The sequence below is a fragment of the Gasterosteus aculeatus genome, chromosome 11 (assembly GCF_964276395.1).
Source record: "Gasterosteus aculeatus chromosome 11, fGasAcu3.hap1.1, whole genome shotgun sequence".
Classification (NCBI taxonomy): domain Eukaryota; kingdom Metazoa; phylum Chordata; class Actinopteri; order Perciformes; family Gasterosteidae; genus Gasterosteus; species Gasterosteus aculeatus.
Window position 1 is genome coordinate 6,722,719 of NC_135699.1, and position 20,475 is coordinate 6,743,193.

The 20,475-nt window shown below is 47.4% G+C and overlaps 2 protein-coding genes across 4 annotated transcripts; both read left to right on the forward strand.

Moving 5' to 3' along the window:
• The first annotated feature begins 648 nt into the window (after window positions 1-648).
• On the forward strand, window positions 649-7,283 carry fam20cl (family with sequence similarity 20 member C, like). Of its 2 annotated transcripts, none has more exons than XM_040191634.2 (11): window positions 649-918; window positions 1,986-2,504; window positions 2,720-2,898; window positions 4,690-4,768; window positions 4,886-4,978; window positions 5,362-5,477; window positions 5,591-5,771; window positions 6,279-6,388; window positions 6,479-6,560; window positions 6,679-6,738; window positions 6,999-7,283. In XM_040191634.2, the coding sequence occupies exons 2-11, from the start codon at window positions 1,987-1,989 to the stop codon at window positions 7,225-7,227; spliced, it is 1,647 nt and encodes a 548-aa protein (XP_040047568.2). In that variant the 5' UTR covers window positions 649-918; window position 1,986; the 3' UTR covers window positions 7,228-7,283. The 2 variants fall into 2 exon arrangements, with proteins under 2 accessions (XP_040047568.2, XP_040047567.2); XM_040191633.2 differs by having other exon boundaries at window positions 665-870.
• Window positions 7,284-8,385: 1,102 nt separating this feature from the next.
• On the forward strand, window positions 8,386-13,961 carry LOC120828231 (nuclear body protein SP140-like protein). Of its 2 annotated transcripts, none has more exons than XM_078084702.1 (11): window positions 8,386-8,756; window positions 9,473-9,647; window positions 9,757-9,987; window positions 10,276-10,392; window positions 10,477-10,616; window positions 10,821-10,889; window positions 11,085-11,212; window positions 11,378-11,489; window positions 11,631-11,705; window positions 13,469-13,612; window positions 13,736-13,961. In XM_078084702.1, exons 1-11 carry the CDS (start codon window positions 8,613-8,615, stop codon window positions 13,817-13,819), a joined length of 1,419 nt encoding a protein of 472 aa, XP_077940828.1. In that variant the 5' UTR covers window positions 8,386-8,612; the 3' UTR covers window positions 13,820-13,961. The 2 variants fall into 2 exon arrangements, with proteins under 2 accessions (XP_077940828.1, XP_077940829.1); XM_078084703.1 differs by having other exon boundaries at window positions 9,781-9,987.
• Window positions 13,962-20,475: the final 6,514 nt, after the last annotated feature.

A 20,475-nucleotide genomic window follows, 5' to 3' on the forward strand; every position in this document is an offset into this window, starting at 1 on the left:
TTATGATAACAACCTGGGCCACTATAGAATTTGAATTTGTTAGTCAGCCTGTATCTCTGTGGGAACTTTAATGCAATCCAGCTCAGTGCCATCAGCAGACTATCAAAGCCATCCATCACGCAGTTTTTCAGGCATTTTTAAATGTCGGTAATCTTCCTGGGGATGTAAGACTTAGTGAGGGGTCAGTGGGGGTCCCAGGCTTTGTTTGACTAAATAAACTCCTTCATTTATTACATATTTGTATCAGTTTGTAACCGAGTGAAATCACCTACAAGCAGGGTTTAGCTCTATCAAATGTGTTGAAGCACTTGTATTAGTGTTGCTTTTGGGTTTTATTATTTTATTTTGAAGGGACTGCCAGCAGTGGTACATTTTCACCCAATCTACAGCTTTAAACTAAGAGTTAAGCTTCATATCAAACATCCTCCAACTCTTGCCTTGCTAAGAATATTCCCCAAAAGGTCCAACTACTACTACTACTGGCCTTACAAACAGTTAAAGTTTATTCTCAGATCTGCTTCATTAATCGTATACCACACGTGTGCTGAGAGTACTTTTATGAGTCACTGATTCTGTGCCCCGATCACTGACCCTGCATCGATCCAGGCGGACTAAAAGATAATTTGGCACTGTATTGTGATTCCCTTCCTCTCAGCTGTGGGTCACGCCGACACAGGTCACTGCAGCCTCGGCGCGCCGGTCCTCTCACTGCTGTTTGGATTGCAGTGGCCGAATGATAGCGATCCTCCTGGCAAAGAACAGGTCAAAAAAGGGGATAGAAATGTCACCAAACTCTGAGTATCTACCTCATTAACAGGGGAAGAGGAGCGGAATAGAGAGGGGGAGAAGAAAAAAACAAAAGAGAGAGATGTAAGTAATTCCTCCAACCTGACGGTCCACACAGGGAATTTGGGAACAGTAAGTTGTTCAATAATGTATTGATTTTCTTAATGAGCTTTCTGTCCGTCTGTCTTTCTGTCCACATACATAAATCAGTGGCGAGTTAAATCCTCCAAATGTTTGCATACTAGTGCGTTTGTTTGTGTGTGTGTGTGTGTGTGTGTGTGTGTGTGTGTGTGTGTGTGTGTGTGTGTGTTTGCCTTTCCTACAGGATGGGGAAAGAACAACAGCCCGCTAGTACACAGTAGTGTAGTTTATGTATAGTGAAAATGATGCAAAGTGCATGTTTGCCGCAGGGACAGCTGCATTTTAGGATTCATTGTGTTTGTATAGACAATCTTGTTGTTACCGTAACACTTGTGTTCCTACGCGTCTGATGAACTCTTCGACAGCCATGTTGAAACTGTTTTCATGGCCGTGTGGGAGCTGATGTTGTTTAGTGGGATATTAGGCTCTCATACCGGGGAGGGTTAAGCCCTGAAAACAGCAACTCATCGTTATGTTCAGCATTCGGATCCCAATGATATTTCCACTAAGTAGGACATTTACAATGCATCACAATAATATATATTTTTTTGCTCTTTATTTGTTTTTTGATAGACCCTTATCTACCAGTGGGATGTTCACATTTTGGGTTTTTGGTGTAATATCTTGTATCGTACGGTTTGTCATGACACGTGGTATGTCGCTGATACTGAAGAAGAAGAAACGTTAAAAGTTTGGAGTTCCCTTCACCTGATCAGACGGATCAGGGCCTCACTGATTTGGCTAAGGATATTCCTGCTAAACCTGTTAGCATCCTCGTTGTGAGCGAGTTAGCCTGCTGAAGCTCAGTCTGCTGTGTACTAAGTACTGTGCCTGGAGCCTCTTTTAAAGGTGGAAAATCACCAATTGGAACCAACCTTAATACAACAGCCTTTGTCACATCAAGCCAGTATTTTTCCTCTCTTGTCCTCTCTTGTAGAAGTGTGAGTGGAGTGCAATGACCAGGAAATGTTTCATCATGATCCCGTTTGAAGGCCTGGCTGAGCTCCTTGTTCCTTCAGGTGACTAATGTCTCTCTGTTTTTGCCTCTTTCCCTCTAGCATGATCAAACCGAGCCTGGGTGGATCCACTCGCTCCATCTATCTGGGTCTGGCGTGTCTATCCCTCTCTCTCCACCTCCTTCTGGCGTTCTTTTGCCTCTCTGTCCTCCAGACAGCCTGTGTCCTTCCCACCTCCTCCCCCGCCTCCACTCCAACTAGAACAAATAGTCAGCACAGTCAGTCCATCTCCCACTCCTCCTCCTCCTCCCCTTCTTCAGCTGCATCCTCCTCACGCAAACTGCCAACGATCCCCCGCAGTGAAGAGCATCACCCGCTGAGTGCCAACACCTCCAGCGATGCCACTGGGACGCGAAAGAAACGGATCGGAGCCGGGAAGGGCCAAAGGGTCAAGAGCCTCTCCAAGCTGGAGGAGCTGTTCAAGCACCCGCTGTACAACCTGCCGCGCCCGCAGCTGCAGGGCGATGATTGGCTACTGAGGCTGAAGACAAATGAACACGGGAGTGATGGAGAAAGTGAGGAAGAGGAGAGGGAAGACGCCGTCTTGGACGAGAGTCAGTGGTGAGTGAAGGAAGCAGAGGAAATAAAATCACTGCCCTGTCAACGTTTGTTGAACGAGGGTGAGGTGCAATCTCGTACCGTTGTATCCATATCCGTCAATGTCCCCCATGAAAGTCAACCTCAAACCAACCCTTTGAACTTCAGCTTGGCTGAGCCTCTCGCTGACCGGCTCTGCCCATTTCTCTCCTCCTCCTCCTCCTCCTCCTCTCCTGAAGGCACAGCGCCAGCGGGCAGGAAGGCTACGACAAAGCCGCTTGGACGAGCAAGGCGGAGACCCATCCTCCCTGGCTACGGTTCCACCTGGGCATCTCCCGCTGGGAGCTGTACGACAGGAAGGATCCCATTGTGGCCCAGCTGACTCACTATTTGGCAACGCAACGTGTCCTCGGCGCTGGTGAGCAAATGGGAGGTGACAGGCTAGAGGGCGGAGGGAAGGAAACACTGAGCCAGGGGAGACGCGTTGGAGGAGGTCACAGTGAAGAAGGTTCTCTTCAATTAGTCTGTTCCTTAAAAAGGCTCTTGAGGTGTCAACCGCACATAATTGCTTCTCAATGACACACAGCATACTGAAGACATGATCTTTAGATAATAATAACCAAAACCTGCGCAACAGCTAATATGCACTTGATTTATGCATTATTACAGTACAGTTTAGATTGAAGGTGTTTACTGAAACAAGGCTGACTGAGAAGCCAGTTATTAGGTGGAAATTGGTGTCTAGTTTGCTAGAAAGCAAAAGGTTTTGGGTAATGTAACTTATAGGATCACACAGCACTTCCCTCTGTAGCTCCGCATCACACAATGCATCGATCTTTAACTTGGAAACGGATTCTTAAAACCGGGAATTTACCTTCAAGTGCTCCGATTTCATTTCAATAGGATCATTTATTCATATTGACACAATTACAAAGCAGGCTGCTTTCATCATTGTGACACAACAGCTTCATGCAAACAAGCTGGTGAGAGCCAGAGGCAGCGCAGGATTCCCCAAAGTGTCCACTCAGGGAAACTGTGCCAAAGTTCATATTTAGAACAGCGTAGATTACATTTTTGGAAAACAATCGTGTGAGAGGACAGACCCTTACATGCTCGTGTTGCCGCTTCTCAAAATACTTTTCGCGACTGAACCCAGCAGGATTCAGAGAACTGTTTGTTCGTTGACCTACAAATCCTTTTGGTCACAAAGTGAAAGCTTTGAGAAGGTGGAAAAGCAAACACAGAGGAGGCCTTTGTGCTTTGTTGTTTGTTTGGGCGTTCAACATTTTTTAGGGCCGAGTTTAATAAAATGTAGTTAAAGCTGGAGGATTTTTAAATAAGTTAAAACAGATACGCAAATAAGACAAAGTAGAAAATGCTTTTTTGAAAACAGATCTTATACATGCACATTCATTGTTTTTCATGGTGGGGGACTTGGGGAGGGGTTATAAATAAAATCCTCTCACAAATTGACATTATGTCAACACACACACGCAGACACCCTGACCCGACTGCTCCAGTATCACCCACAAACCAATATATGTCACACAACTTCTCCTCGACAAAGGTTCTGTGTGTTTACTCACCTCGCACACTTTGTCCCCGTCGCACCATAAACGATGCATTGAGATCTGTGTTATATGCTGCAGATTAAACACTAATCTCCGCTTCTGGCTGATTTGATGTGACTGCATCATCTCTGTTCTTCTACGGTTAATCTCAGCCCAGCGTACATACATGTTTTAAACATTTGACTTGTGAGTATTCCCTCTAATCAGACTGACGTCTGTCATGAATCAATACGAGAGGATTTGTATCTTTTGAATAATTTACTGGACTTGCTCCTACAAGCGTAGCATGACAACAACCAACGCAGTCTCTTCTTCCTGATGTCTGCAACCGTAACATTCATTCCATGGAACTCGTGCTTTCATTTGAGTCATTATCCCCGCCGGGCTGTGAGGAGCGAGGCTGAGGTGGCAGAAGCCTTTACAACTGAATTTAAATTGAGTTGCCGAAAAGGAGTTGGAATAATTGTCCATTGAAATCCTTGAAAGATATATATAGAGGGACTGGCAGGAGTGAAACAAGTATACTGCACAGACCTGTCCTCAGATGACCCAACGTGCCTTTATCATCATCATTTATCATCTGATATTTCGGTGTGTGATGGTCGCAGAAACAATGTGCTACATGAATTCTCTTTCAGTGCAGAAGACGGGGGGCACACAGCTCAAACTGCTCATGTCGTTCCCAAACCACGGACAAGCCCTGCTGAAACCCATGAAGTAAGAGCTGATGCTGTAAACACAAACTACTGACACCGTGTTCAATGATGCCCCAACCGCTGTTACACACCACATCCCCATGAAACCCCGCTGACGTGTGTTTGTCTGTCGTCTCAGACAATCCAGAGACGCGGAGACGGACGTGAACCTCTTCTACTTCTCCGACTTTGAAAGACACAATGCAGAGATCGCCGCCTTTCACCTCGACAGGTACAGAGCTTCTGCCGCTGAAAGGAAGGACATTCTGAAAGAACTAGAGGCGACACGCAGGGCTTACACATGGGCATTCAGCAGAAATAAGAGCTATTTCTTTTAAATTTGGCACAAACGTGGGCAAAGGTTACGGACCTCATTTCCGTCTGGTCCATCGTATTGAACACAAGATCTCAGAAACGCCGTTCAAAAGTCCACCTGGACTCTGGGATGAAGCGATTTGATTTTGTAGGTAAAACGTCAATGTGGTCTTCCGTAAGAATTGATATGCTTCTTATAAGACTTGAACAACAACAGTATTAGATGATGAGCTGAAGACATTTTACAAGAAACTGCAATTTGACTGATATTTGTATATCTTTTGTTTTTCCTTTTTCCAGATTATTGGGCTTCAACAGGATCCCTCCAGTGGTTGGCCGACTCATCAATGTCACTTCCGAGGTCAGAGAGATTACATCTGACAAAAAGCTGGCTAGAACCTTCTTCACTTCCCCTGGTGTGTGTGTGCCTTCATTTAGCTTCTATTCAACATTGATCACCTTTGAGTGTGAAAATCAACAGTTTGTGAGGACTATAGCAAACAAATTCTTTTATCTTTCGTCTCTCCAGCGGGGAACGTGTGTTTTTACGGCGTGTGTGAGTACTACTGCTCGTCAGAGCACCCGGTGTGCGGCCGTCCGCATGAGCTGGAGGTCTCCCTGGCTGCCATGCTGCCCGACCTCAGCCTGGCTCCCCGCAGGTCCTGGAGGTCACCATGGAGACGCTCCTACAGTCGCAACAAGCTAGCACAGTGGGTACACTGACATTTGATACTTTTCTCATCAATACTAATTATGAGTTGTCAATACTGGCGTTAATGGTCATGTGATCACTAATGTTTGCAGAATGTGTGTTATGAAAGATTGATTTGAACGGAATATCCGACTATTCATCCGGTCGATGGGCAGGTCATTTGAAATAGTATACGTTGTAGTAGTTCTACCTTGTTGCTTGTTTGAATTTATACTTGAGATTGTGAGTCTTTACTGTTCTCTGGTGGTCTAAAGAAAGAAGTGCGGCACAACATTGAAATGGGTGCTTACAAATCTCCAGTGTAATAAATACAGGTGCATGTACGATTACTCATTTTGTGCATACTTATTACAATCAGTAAGAGGACAGTGGTTTGTTACACGCTCATGTGTAATGAAACAATGTCCATATGCACATTTGACGATGTTTAGAGGCTTAGAGAGAAGTAAAAGCTTTACCAAGCCATTTCTTCTTGTCTTCTTCTAACCTGCCCTGATGTCCCCAGGTGGCAGAAGGACCCGGCCTACTGCGACACAGTGAAACAGAAGCCTCCTTACAGCGAGGGCACCCGCCTGGTGGATCTCATAGACATGGCTGTGCTGGACTTCCTCATGAGTCAGTCTACACCTTTATTGCCCAGGTAGACGTACCTGTGATGTTGTCATGACATTTCAGTTAATTGAGGTAAATGTCTTTCATTCAAAGGCAACATGGACCGACATCACTATGAGACGTTTGAGAAATTTGGCAATGAGACTTTTCTGCTGCACCTGGATAACGGACGGGCGTAAGTACCATGAACATCCGCCACTGACCGACTGCCCTGAGCTCCGGACGTTGGTAAAGTGTGGTGGAAACAACATGTTTATAGTAAAACGCGAGCAATCTTATAATTTGTCTTGCAGATTTGGGCGTCACTCTCAGGACGAGCCGTCCATTCTTGTTCCTTTGCAACAGTGTTGCAGGTAAAAAAACAAACTTAAAACAAACATTTAAGGATAATGGAAAATCAATAGTGAGACGCTTGAGTAGCCCTCATTCGAAGTTGCAAAGTGTCAAACGGAACTGATTTGTGTCTAGAATTAGACACACACACACACACACACACACACACACACACACATGCACACACACAATTAAAGTCCCCAGACAGGATGATCAGCAACCCTTTTCACAGTGCTCTTCAATATTTCTTTAAAATTTTGCTCTCCATCCACCTTTCTAGGATTCGTCGCACCACCCTACTACGCCTGCGCCTCTTGTCCCTCCCGGCCTTCCGTCTGAGTGACGTCATGCGGGAGTCGCTGCTCAGTGACCCCCTGGCCGCCGTGGCCCCCGTCCTCTCCGAACCCCACCTGTCTGCTTTGGACCGACGCCTCGCAGCCGTCCTGCAGGTGGTGGAGGCCTGCGAGCAACACCACGATGACGTTATTTACGACGACTGGGAAGGATGAGATGGGGGGGGGCAAGGAGGGGTTACACAATAAAGGATCATTCTGTACTCATGCAATCTGCTTGGGATTTTTTTCACATTCTAGTTCTCAAGTTCTCAGTAGGTGTGACTGTGAGCATGTGGTATGTTTCTTCTATCGTCTTCAAACTACTAGATGAGGTTGGATTAAAGCGTATCAAATCACTTTGTGTGACTCCCACCTGTTGTCATGAGCATTAGGCATTAGACCACAATGTCAAGTTTTACCCTGTGCTCCTATTTAAGGTGGTGCAGTTTTCCCACTTGAAAGGGAACTGAGATTTCATTTGATTTCACTCAAACCCTTTGATACGTTTACGAAAAACGAGAAAACTGTTTTCGTTTTATGGTTTTTAGGTAAAAGGGACTATGAAAAAGTTACACGGACCCCGCTGAATCCTGTCTGTCAGCTGTTCGTTCTCTTCTCACCTCTGAGGTCCTACCGGGAAATAGCTCCACCCCCTTACCTTTTACCCGGGTTCCCTCCCATCAATTCACCTACCGTTGCTCTCCATACGCAATATATAAACTTCATTTTCAGCGTGTGAGTAAACAATGACTCAAAACTGGATGCTGCCACCGACCGGAGCTTCGGTTTACCGGCGCAATAAGTAACTTTCACTTTCCAAACGTCACCGACGGAGAAGCGGCGGGTCAGAACATCTGACGAAAGGAGGGAACGGTGAATCCAGTTGAGGCCCTTTCTCTATATGCGCAAACAGATGATGTTTAGGTACATTTCAATTTTAATTAATCGTGTTGTTTATTTTTTCAACTGGACAGGGACACCACACTGATTATCGTCCTCTTGGGGTTTGAGTAACAAGAAGACAAACCTAGGTGTGTATATGGAATGTACCCCTATCGACTAAAATATTTATTCATTATCGTTGCTATATCAAATCATCTATTCTACATACTTTATGAAACCTTTACAACGCCTATGCAGTGTAATGTAATGCCCTGAATTAAAAGTTACGTTTTGTGTGTTTCATCCATTGAGATATTTTGACAAATTGTCTGATATAACAATTTTTTTGTATTTTCAATGAAAACGAAACAATATTAAAAACTGTAGAAAACAATAGAACTGTTTTTAAATTCATAAGCAAGATGTGACGTGGTGACGTCATTATGACGGTTTTTGTCCAGTTGCGGAAATGACCCCCCCCCCCCGCCCTGTTTATTTTACGCAGTCGAGCACGGAAGAACCTCCGATTCTTTTTCAATCTACAACCAGAACCTTAATATTGGCCATTTTTGATATTTTACGCAAAGCTGAATCTCTGCGCGCAAAATCCGCAAATGGAGCCTGTCTCACGTTGGATTTAACGTCCACCAAGAACGAATGTTTCTGTGGAACCACACATGGACCCGATGGACTGGCTGGAGAACCACGAACTCTTGCGGTTTTTCCGCCGTCATAAAACCGAAATGTCTTGCATGGAGAAGCCGCGCACGTTCCTCTGTCAGCTCAGGGATCACGACCTGGTCCCTGAGGACCGATACAAGGTGAGCTACCGAGGTGGAGACCTTTCTCCTCATTTGTTACTACATGGACCACCTTAAATGGACGTGTTTGTGTGGAAAAGTGTCTCAAACTTACCATATAGACGCTCTGACTGTCATTTACAATACATTGTTTTATATTTACATTACCAAAGGGCTCTCCGCTCCGCTGCTGCGAGCGCCACACGGACTTATTCGCAACACTGCAACATAAAGCAGTTACAATTACTGAAATTGAAATGAGTTCGTTACTCGCGTTACTTACATATAGTATGTAAATAGCTGTGGCCACCAAACGTTGTGTGTCACAGAATAGTCGCCGTACGTGCACGTAAACAGCATCGCGTCGCTCATGACGAAAGAGCGCAGCCCCGCCGATGCTGCAGGGGCCGCTCCACGCAAACAACCAGGGCTCCACTTCACACGGACTGCAGTGCAGCCGATGAACCGGGCAGAGCTGAATAGATTGATCGCTCGCTGTGTTGAAGATGAGATGCATCCTGTCAACTGTCGAGTCAGTTGCCTTCAGGCAAATGCCTGAAACTAATTACTTTTGATACACAGTAACTGGTAGTAATTCAATTACCTTTAAAAGAAGTAACTGTAACGAAATACTCATTTTCAGTAACTTGCCCAACACTGGTTATAACATTGGTTTGCTACAAACTTGTGCAGAATTATTAATCCCTACTGTTCTCTATGCTTTTGTATGTTTGCAGAAGGTGAGCTGCATGAGGAGTAAAGACAACATGAGGAAAGGTCTCTATGAAATTCTGGACTGGTTTGAGAGAGAGCGATCACAGAAGGTCAGAGAGTTCTGGAGCTGCGTGTTCAAGGACTCCATCCTGAACCAGTATCCCACGCTGCGACTGCTGCGCAACAGCCTCATGGACGGTCAGTCTTTTTTATGGTCACAGAGGGGGTCAATCACTGGGATTCTGAGTTCCTGTGCTTACTCTGTCTCGTTTGTCCATAAATCCCTGGGAACACATTTACATTTTAGGGTCTTTCCATTTTGACATATCAGAGAAGGTGGGGAAGGAAGAGTCAGACAAAGGGAAACGGAAGGCCCTCTCGGATAGTGAGAAGGAAGAGGAGGAAGAGGAGGAGCAAGAAAAGTCTGTGACCAAGAAGAGAAAACTAAGAAGTAGGAGCGTGTGTCGCAACGAGGAGGAGCCGGCCGGTCCATCGTCTCAGTTGACTCCCAGGAAAAGGTCCAAGAAATTATGCTTCTGTAAGTCATCCCCCCAACTTTCCTCTTACCTTTGTAGACATGGTCGGTTGTTGAACGCTTGACTGCTGATTAAGTGCACCGCTACAAAAAAGACCTGGACGAGCTAGACAGGGTTTCGTCAAGCAGCAAAGAAAGTTCCCCAGCTGTCCCAGGTGCTTGTCTCTAGGGATGCTCAAGGCTCTATCACATGCTTGTCTTTACTCTAAATGCCCCTCAAAGTGCATCCTATCACAGTGTCACCACAGCAATGGTGATGTTAAACACACTTCCCTTGTGTGCCCACTGTAGACGAGGAAAGAGAGGAACGGGCTGAGCAGCAGCCACAAGCCAGCCATGACAAGAGGATGTTCAGAGTCACATGTGGAGCTTCAGACGGGACCTTGTACAAGAAACGATTTGCGTCAGGTCGCTAATTCTCACTGTGCAGGTATGGCAAAACTTGTGTAACGAAAGGGGCACTAACCAGCGCACACTTGGTCTGACCACCAGGGACTCGTGGGAAGAGTATTCGCACTGAGACGAGCTGGATGACCCCGGTGGAGTTCCTGGAGTTGGCACTTGGTCGGAAGGATGCCTCTTGGAAGAAAGACATTGAATGTGAAGGGAAGCCACTCTTTGTCCTCATAAAGGTGAACTTGATCAGGGTGCCGTGTCTGTCCCGATAAGTCCAGGGACAGGAGACAGGGAGGACTCAAGCGCAGACTTCCAAAAATCAAAGTACTTTATTTAAAGTAGAATACAAAATGTCTAAGGGCAAACAGGGACCAGGACAACCAAGAAAAGAGCTAAACTACGAGACAAAGAGGACAACTCTGTGGATCTGTCTATTTCAGGCCAAGACCCTGAGGATCCACTCTCTGCTGTGTAATTGCAGCCTGTGCAAACCAGATGACGAAGACCAGGTGAGTTTGTTCGTCAGACAGTGTCCTCATTCTGCACCGTCCTTCATTAAACAACACGATGGCCGTGTCTTCAGTGACATTAAATAGTCCCACTTCTCTCACAATGAGATACGGCACAACAAGAAACCCTTTTCTGTCGGATGCATATAACATGTAACTGTGTAATTGGCCGTGCCGTCATGTTTGTCTTGGCAGAGGAATCAGAAAAACGATGATGAGTGTTGCATCTGTAGGAGGGAGGGAGACCTGGTGATGTGTGATAACTGCCCTCGCTCCTTCCACAAGAAATGTCACCTGCCTCATGTAGAGAACGGCCTTCTACGGTGAGCTTTGATCACACTGAGATGAGACAACCGCAACATTGAAATATAGATCTGTTACTTTGTCAGTGAGATTATTTTCGTCTGGTGAAAGAAATATGAAGACGGATCAATTTTCTGTTAAAGGTTGAAAATACATTGTGTGTGTGTTTGTGTGTGTGTGAGCAGGGACAACAGTCCGTGGTTTTGTACGTTCTGCGTATTCCGATCCAATGAACACTATTTTGGTTCGGAGGAGCTGGAAAGCGCTCTGTCGTACAACATATCCCAACGCATGTTGGTGAGTGAACCGTGCGCCTCTGTCTTTATGGCATGATGAAAAGAAGCTTTATTCATGTGCATGTACACACCAAAGTCAGATTCTGTGCATGTGTAAACACTGACTGCCTATGAAGCTGAGCCCCTTTCCTCACATCAACAGCAGTGTCAGTGTCTCCTTCTGTGTCTGTGGGGAGCTGATGAGGAACAAATATTTGCTGCAAAACCATTCCGCTATGTAAGTCACCTTCTCTGCACTAGTCAGCTGCCTCGCCATTCGTGACTAACAGTGACGACTTATTAAAATGCTTTTAAATTGCAATTAATTGTCTAATTAATGGAGGACTCACGCCACAGGTCAGTCTGCATCAGAGGTGTCAAGTAACAATGTACAAATACTTTGTTACCTTACTTAAGTAGACATGTGGGGTATCTATACTGTACTGAAGTATTTATTTTTTATACTTAATCACAAACAAGCTTAAGATACTTTTGATTTTTCTCAAGGACATTATCCACTAATTTCCACCGCAATTAGTATGGTCCATTAAGAGTGCCAGCTTAGAAATGTGGGTTGTTATTATTATATTTTTTAAAAGCCCACACCTTGTAACCCCTAAATATTATTCTTGATGAAGTGAAATCAAACATTCGGTCCATTATGAAACCAGGCACACAGCAGCTCAGCTGTCACGTGCTTCTCAAACGTTGATCACCTCATTCTAGTGTTAATTTTGGCAGCTATTTTTGATTTAGTCTTAGTCTTTAGACGAAAAATGCATATTAGTTTTAGTCACATTTAGTCATTTTAATCCTTCTTAGTTTTAGTCGACGAAAAATAGACTAAAATGTTATTAGTTTTAGTCACATTTAATAGCCATATTAAACTCCTTTTCTTCCCTTCTCAGGCCCAGGGACCCCCTGTGTTGTGTCTACAACTGCATAATAGTCTAGCTTGCAGTACTTGGTTGTCCATTAGACGTCCCTCATAGGACAGGTCTATAGATGTCCCTCATAGGACAGGTCTATAGCAGCGGTCGGCAAACTTTTTGACTCGCGGGCCACAATGGGTTGTAAAATTTGACGGAGGAGCCAAGAACAAATGGTTGAAGTGTTTGAGTGAGCTGATATAAATGACATGTGAAAAATCATTACATGAAGGGATTTGGATTTTAATAAATAGCAAAGCATTTATTTGCAAGGCAATTTAACAAATTGTCAACGGTCAAACAACTTCATGAGGACCAGGGATCTAAACGCAACACTTTGTTGTCTTTGTCAGTTTACTTGCAATGCTTTTGACACGGCCACCGGAAACTTCGTGTTCCTTCATTGTTTCCTCTGTCCCAACTAAAGAGACCTTAACGTCCCACAATCGGTGCAATACATTATTTTCTTGGCTTCAGAACCTGCAATGAGTTTATTACGTTAGACTGTGTTATGTTTGGAGAAGCGTGTAACGGACCGTCTCATCCAGCCGAGGAAACGCTGCCTGCCGTCGCCAGAGAACAGAGCAGAAAGGTCCGACAGTCTTTAAACGGGTCTTCATGTTTCTGTGAAGCAGCGCGGCTTCAGCCTGCTAACAGTCAGCTAAACCGAGACAGCTGAGCTAAACTAACGAAGCCACATTCAAACTCGCCGAAGCGTAAAATAGTCGTCGCGGTCCGTAGGCGGTGCACAAGAACCACCGCTGCGAGCGCGCGTTCTGGGTTTGTGGATGACGTCATCATGACGCATTAATAACCGCGGGGCCGTACTTTGCCTGTCTGTTAGCTACGTGCGAATTTAGGGGGAAAAAGTATTGTGACTTCGTCAACCACCAACATGTTCGTCTCGTCTCGTCAACAAAAGTTAGAATAGATTTAGTCATAGTTTTTATTTTTTAAGATCGTTTGTCACGTCTTAGTCATGGAAAAAAAGGTCGTTAACGAAAAATTTTCGTCATAGTTTTTGTTGACGAAATTAACACTGCCTCATTCATTTTCTTCTTTTCACCCTCAGTTGAACGACTACTCCGATATGATCGAGACTCCGATGTGGTTCGGTCACATAGCAGGAAAACTCCAGCAGAAACTCTACCAGACCGTTGGAGAGTTTGTGACTGACGTCCGGCTCATTTTCTCCAACTGTGCTTTGTACAACCGGGTAAGAAACAGTCAGTAAAAACCCTTTAGACAGCATGCAGGGTAAGGAGGTTGCATTACGTTTTTACATGTGGTGCTATAACATGATAAGGTACATTTATGACATGGTTATGTTCTTTTTCAGGAAAATGCTGAAGTTCTCGTCAAGGGCAACAGACTGAAGGAGTTATTTGACAGAACATTTAAGAGCGTGTTCAACATAAAATAAATAGGCTGTTGGCGCCGTGTTCTGGTATCAAGTAACGCCTGTGTAAAGGTTGAGAATATTCAAACATGCCTGTGCAATATATATATATTGTGATGTCACGAGAGGCGCCGCCGCTCTCTCCGGGGTAGTTCAAATAGTGCGAGGACACTGGTTCAAAATATAAACAAAGGTTTTAATTTACGTCATTTAGATTAAACAGAAAACTGTCAAAACAGGGGGTAACTCAGGCTTCGGTCGATCTTCGCCGGTAAAACTTAACTAATGTCTTGTCTTTGGAGGGGAAACGGAAATACGCTTCTTTAAAGAGAATACACCGTCCTCTCGGTCTCTCCCCCCTCCGGGAAACCTTCCGTCTTGGTCTGCTCTTCTGCAGCGGGCCCAATCTGCAGCTAGTCTCTCCCCCCTCAACGGTGTGTCTTAGTAGTAGTTACATCCATCTCCGGTGAACCGGTATCTCCCTTCCAAGACCCAGCCTCTCGTGACATCACACCCCCCCCCCCCCCCGACACAGACGTCCTCGTCGGGGTGAAGGAGGTGCAGAAGGCGGTACCAGTCTTGAGAGTTGTAATCCTACTGTTTGTTTCCTTTTTCTTGGCCATCCACTGCAGAGGGGCATGATCCGACACCACCGTAAACAGTCAGCCCAGGAGGTAGAACCGCAGGGATTCCAGAGCCCAGGTAACTGCGAGGCATTCCTTTTGCACCGTGGAATAGTTCTCTTGGAACTAACTTCCTGCTTATGTAGAGGATTGGGTGTTCCTCCCCCTCACGTGTCTGGACGAGTACCGCACCCAGACCCACCTCTGAAGGGTCCGCCTGGACGATGAATTCCTTCTTGAAGTCTGGTGCCACCAGAACTGGACCAGAGCACAGAGGCCGCTTTAGGTTGTTGAAGGCCGCCTCCTCCACAGGGTTCCACCTCACCATTCGGGAGTGGCGTTTTGTTGTCAGTTCTGTTAGAGGGGCTGCTATGGTAGCAAAATCCACAATAAAACGTCGGTAGTAGCTGGCTAGGCCTAAAAATGACCTCACCTGTTTCTTGGTGATGGGCTCCGGCCAGTCCTGTATGGCCTGCAACTGGGCTTCCTGGGGCTTGACCAAAACCCCTCCGAATGGTGTACCCCAGGTAGTTTGTCTCGCTGAAGGCCAGCCTGCACTTCTTGGGGTTTGCTGTGAGCCCGATCCATCCTACCTCTCCGCTTCCGAGGTACTCTGCCTAGCCGCTCCTGAGTCTGCCTCCACAGCAGGTGGAAGGCTGGGAAGTCTCGTCCAATTAGGACGGGGACAGGCAAGCAATCAACCACCCCCGCCTCCGTGAGTATTTGTCCCCCGGGTAGTGGTCATCGTGAGTTCAACGATGGGGTAGTCTCTGGTGTCTCCATGGACACAGGAAACGGGAAGGACTTTCCCTGGGGTCAAACCAAGTGGACCTACCAGGTCCTTCCGTACCAGGGTATCTCGGCTACCCGAATCTAGCAAGGCCTCCACGTCCAGGTGATTCAGAGTCACCGGGCAGGTGGGAGGTCAATCTGGGGGGGGCATCTATAAGTCCTATGAGCGAGGCAAACCAGGGGGCAGGTGATGAGCTGGATGACTCAGCCGTGGGCATAGGCTCGTCACTGCCAGGAGAGGTGTCCCACTCCCCCACACCGGTAATACTGTCTGGTTTCCCTTTCCTGGTGTATTTTCTTTGGACCCAGCGGGTTTCTGGCTCCCCCTGGGGCTCCTGAAGAGCCTGGGTTGGTAACCTTGGGACGGGTTGCTTCAGTCTGTGATAGGCCCGTGCTCCTGGGTTCTTTTCTGGAGGCCAGAAGCATATCTGTTGTGGCTTGATATTTTTCCACTGCTTCCACGGCCTGTTGACTGAAGAACCGCTTCGCCTCATAAGGCAGGGCACGTAAGTATTGATCCACCACCACGGCCTCTACTACCGCAGGCGCCGTATTCCTCTGCGGTTCCAGCCACTTCCTCGTGATCCGGACAAGTTTGTGCATCTGTGCACGAGGAGGTTGGTCGGGTTGGATGGTCCAGTTGTGGAAGCGCTGGGCCATACCAAACTTGGTGACGCCATTTCTGCTCAGGATCTCCGTCTTCAGGGCTTATGATGGACTATGGTCCATCGCCTGGTCAGGCCCCAGGTCCAACAGCATTCAGTGCCTCCCCCGTTAGAAAAGGGGCTAACAGCCCAACCCACTGGTCCCTGGGCCAGGCTTCCCTAGTGGCTGTGGCTTCAAAGGCATGCAGGAACGCCTCAACGTCATCCGTGGCACCCATCTTGGATAAATAGTTACTTGCATTTATTGGGCGTACATGCTGGTCGGCCATGTGTTTCTGCACTTGTAATTCCTCCACCTTCAGAAGGTTGGCTTTCTTTTGTTCTTCCAAGAGAGCCAAATTTGTTTGCATCTGGGCTTGCTGGCCAGCAATAAGGGTTTTCAAAATTTTGTTCAGCGGGGGGCCTACGGTCAATCTAGAAAAGTGTCGAATCAATCTTTCGGTGTCCTCCTCTGACATGCACTATATCCGCTTGAAGAAGACCATTCTCCACCATATGTGATGTCAAGAGAGGCGCCGCCGCTCTCTCCGGGGTAGTTCAAATAGTGCGAGGACACCGGGTTCAAAACGTAAACAAAGGTTTTAATTTACGTCCTTCAGATTAAACAGAAAACCATCAACATGGGGTAACTCAGGCTTCGGTCGATCTTCACCTGTAAAACTTAACTAATGTCTTGTCTTTGGAGGGGAAACGGAAATCCCCTTCTTTAAAGAGAATACACCATCCTCTCGGTCTCTCCTGCCTCCGGGAATCCTTCCGTCTTGGTCTGCTCCTCTGCAGCGGGCCCAATCTGCAGCTTGTCTCTCCCCTCTCAACGGTGTGTCTTCCATCCTTATGAAGGCCTCCCGGTCGTCATACCCTGATGGGTTTCAGGTGTGAGTTTCGGGGTGGAGTTCCTAACACCACCAGCAGATGGAGCCATAGTAGTTACAGCCATCTCCGGTGAACGTATCTCCCTTCCAAGACCCAGCCTCTCGTGACATCACAATATATATATATATATAAAAGAGAATACACCATATATATATCTCAAAATATATATATATCTCAAAATCTCAAAATACATGAGCCAAAGTTTTAAAATGGAGGCATTTTATCTCAGTGTACATTTCTACGTTTGCACTATTTTCTTGTGTGTAACTCTCAACATTTTTTATCCCTTTTTTAAAATAGTTTTACACCACTTGTGATGAGGGTTTTCAAAATGAATGAATGGATTGTTAAAGTCTGTTTGTCTGGCAACAGTGTCACCGCAAAGCCTTTTAAAGTGCAATTAATGTTCTAATTTCTACTTTCTGTCTTGATCGATGTGTTGTTTGCTTGGGGATGTATGTTTTTAAAATAAAATCTTTAATGGCATCAACCAACGCAGTCTCTTCTTCCTGATGTCTGCAACATTAATTTCAAAGAACTCATGCTTTCATTTGAGTGACATGGCTGTGCTGGACTTCCTCGTAAGTCAGTATACACCTTTTATTGCCCAGCTAGATGTAGCCTACTTATGATGTTGTCATTTGACATTTCAGTTAATTGAGGTAAATGTCTTTCATTTAAAGACAACATGGACAGACATCATGTCACGATGCGGGTTCTTGGGGGGGGGAGGTGCGTACAGAGTCGGTACGACACAGCGGATACAGATTCAATACGTTTTATTGGTTTTCTTTATTTTTTTAATTTATTTTTCTTTATTCTGCGAGCTCTCCCAGCGTCTCGCTCTCTCGCCGTCGAACTCCACTCCCGCTCTCTGCTACTGCATTTTAAAACCACAATACAAAGAGTTAGTGTGCATTCAGCTCAGCTGAGGCCATTGCCTCCACCTGGCACCGTTCCCTGAGCCACTCCCTTCTCCTTCCCCTCTGCAGCCGAGCCAAACCACGCCCGCCACCACATACCCCCACCGCCCGACTTAGGCCGGGGAGCCGTCCGGCCTAGCCGGTTCAGGAGCTCAACGACCCGGGGCATTGGGTAGGCATCGAACCGTGAGACATCATTCACCCTGCGATAGTCCACGCAGAACCGTACAGATCCATCCGTCTTTGCCACAAGGACGAAAATTGGCCGATTTTCAGCTTTTCAGCACCAGCAACTGAGTGTTTTCCTGCCCTGTCCGAGTGTCACGACTCACTCTATACAGTCTGTCCCTTATCAACGAAAAGTGCGAAAATGACTGTGCTGCATCAGGGCGCACCGGGTGACCATTAATTTGTATCACTTGGTCGTAGGCTGAGCGTAGGGTATCGTCACGAGACTGTTCGAGTGGAAAATCTTCCATGGAACGAAACCCGGGAGCCGGCGGAGGCTTCACGGAAGACTCCGCTTGCTCCCCCTCCCCGTCTGCAGTGTCGGACGAGCCTGCGTCACCGCTGAGCACAGCGCACATCTCGCATAACCCTGTCGGTCGTGAACGCACCCCCGTAGCCCCCCCCCCCATAAGCTTATCAAACCCCGGCCAATCTGTACCCAAAATGACGGGGTGCGTCAGGCGGGAGCTAACCGCGACCTTCATTCTAGGCTTTTTCCCCTCATACCTAATTTCCACCGATACCACGGGATACACCCGTGAACAACCCTATGCACACACCGTATGCCCCCGGCCGAACCAGGCTCTGATGAATCATAGACTGCGTGCAGCCCGAATCCACCATCGCCTGGCGTATACCCCCCTGGATTCTTACCGGAACGCGGTACGTCGCTTCCGGGCCGGGGGAGGGTGTTGGAACGCCGGCAACCCGAATCACCTGCCCCACCTCCATCAGCGGACACTCTATCCGGAGGTGTCCGGGCTGCCCGCACCTCCAACATTCCTGCCTCGGCGCTTGAGAACCCCTCTGTGGGTCGGGAAGGGCGCCGGTGCTCTCTGCGGTCGGTGAGTAGCTGGTCGGGAGGAACAATGTCCGTCATAGGGTCGGCACGGGTCGCTCCGCCGGCTGCTGCTGCCCCCCTCCCCGTTGCGCTAGTCGGGCCGGGGATGGCGTACTCCCCTGGTCCCGCTGTCTGCCGGGGTGCACCGCCAGGTGATCCTCCTCAAGGGTGATGGCAGCTTTGAGGGTCGGCGGGCGGTGGTATTTCACCCACGCTGCCGTCCGGGTCGGGAGCCCCTCCGCAAACTGCTCCAACACCACCTTCTCCCTCACGGCTTCCACTCTCCCGTCGCCGTTAGGCAGCAGCCATCTGCTCGCGGCGTCCTTGAGCCGCTGCCCGTACGCGAACGGCCGGTCCTCTGGCTCCAACCTAGTCTGCCAAAACCGCCGGCGGTGGTCCTCTGGCAGCAGCCCCAGCCTGTCGATGACCGCCCTACGCACAGTCGCGCCAGTGGCAGCCCCATGGCCGCCGTCTGCGCCTCCCCGGACAGGAGAGGCAAAAGCCAGACCGGCCACTCCTCCGCCTGTCAGCCGCACGCCTCCGCCATCGCCTCAAAGGCCACCAAAAAGGACTGGGCGTCGTCCTCCGCCGTCATACGATGGAGCGCCAGTCCGGCAAGCGCCACCGGCCCAGGCGTTGGCCGCGCGGCGGCCGATTGCGCCGCCAGTTGCTCCAGAGTCCTCACCTAGGACCTCAAGTGACCTCAAGTGCCATCAGCTCCATCACCAAGAAGGCTCAGCAGAGGTTGTTCTTCCTGAGGCAGCTGAAGAAATTCAACCTGTCAAAGACGATGATGGTCCACTTCTACACGGCCATCATCGAGTCCGTCCTCTGCTCCTCCATCACCGTCTGGTACGCTGCAGCCACAGCCAAGGACAAGGGCAGGCTGCAGCGTGTCATCCGCTCTGCAGAGAGAGTGATCGGCTGCAATCTGCCGTCCCTGCAGGACTTGTTCGCTTCCAGGTCTCTGAAGCGAGCTAAAAAGATTGTAGCCGACCCCTCTCACCCCGGACAAAACATGTTTGTGTCCCTTCCATCTGGCAGGAGGCTGAGGTCCATGAGGACTAAGACCTCCCGCCACACGAACAGCTTCTTCCCGGCAGTCGGGCTCATCAACAGAGCCGGTCCCCCACTGACTGACTCTGACATTCCACCGGTCACTCCCCTTCATACTGCACATGTCACTTTAACTGTCATTTCTCACTCGTCACTTTATGGTTACTCATCACTTTGTCACTTGTTCGTGCACTTTATTTTTTAATATTTTTTAACTTTTTTAACTTTTTAAATATTTTTAATTTTTAACTAACTTTATTCTTATTTTATACTAACCCATAGCCTTATTCTACTAACCCATTGCATTAGCATTTCATTTTATTTTATTACTTGTGCACTGCTGTCTTGTTGTCTATTGTTACACTGTCTACTGTCACGCACCAACCGTCAAGACAAATTCCTTGTATGTTTGACATATTTTGGCAGTAAATGTTTCCTGATTCCTGAGGTGTGAATGTGAGCATGTCGTATGTTTCTTCGTCTTCAAACTACTAGATGGGGTTGGATTAAAGCGTACTAATCACATGACTTTGTGTGACTCATGAGCATTATATATTCTTTTTTCATGTAATTGAAAATAAAAAGGTCAAAACACAAAGGTGATTCTGCAGTGAACGATGCCCCCTGCTGACACCGACCAGAGCTGCGATTTAAGTTAAGTAACCGTTAAGTAACTTTC

What these genes read in the sequence shown, in the direction of transcription:
- fam20cl (XM_040191634.2), top strand. Translation starts at nt 1,987, where the DNA reads ATGATCAAACCGAGCCTGGGTGGATCCACTCGCTCCATCTATCTGGGT. An exon ending in GCAACGTGTCCTCGGCGCTG is followed by an intron (nt 2,899 to 4,689) that starts GTGAGCAAATGG and finishes ATTCTCTTTCAG; the next exon opens with TGCAGAAGACGGGGGGCACA. An exon ending in CCTTTGCAACAGTGTTGCAG is followed by an intron (nt 6,739 to 6,998) that starts GTAAAAAAACAA and finishes CCACCTTTCTAG; the next exon opens with GATTCGTCGCACCACCCTAC.
- LOC120828231 (XM_078084702.1), top strand. Translation starts at nt 8,613, where the DNA reads ATGGACCCGATGGACTGGCTGGAGAACCACGAACTCTTGCGGTTTTTC. An exon ending in CAAGAAACGATTTGCGTCAG is followed by an intron (nt 10,393 to 10,476) that starts GTCGCTAATTCT and finishes TCTGACCACCAG; the next exon opens with GGACTCGTGGGAAGAGTATT. An exon ending in GTAGAGAACGGCCTTCTACG is followed by an intron (nt 11,213 to 11,377) that starts GTGAGCTTTGAT and finishes GTGTGTGAGCAG; the next exon opens with GGACAACAGTCCGTGGTTTT.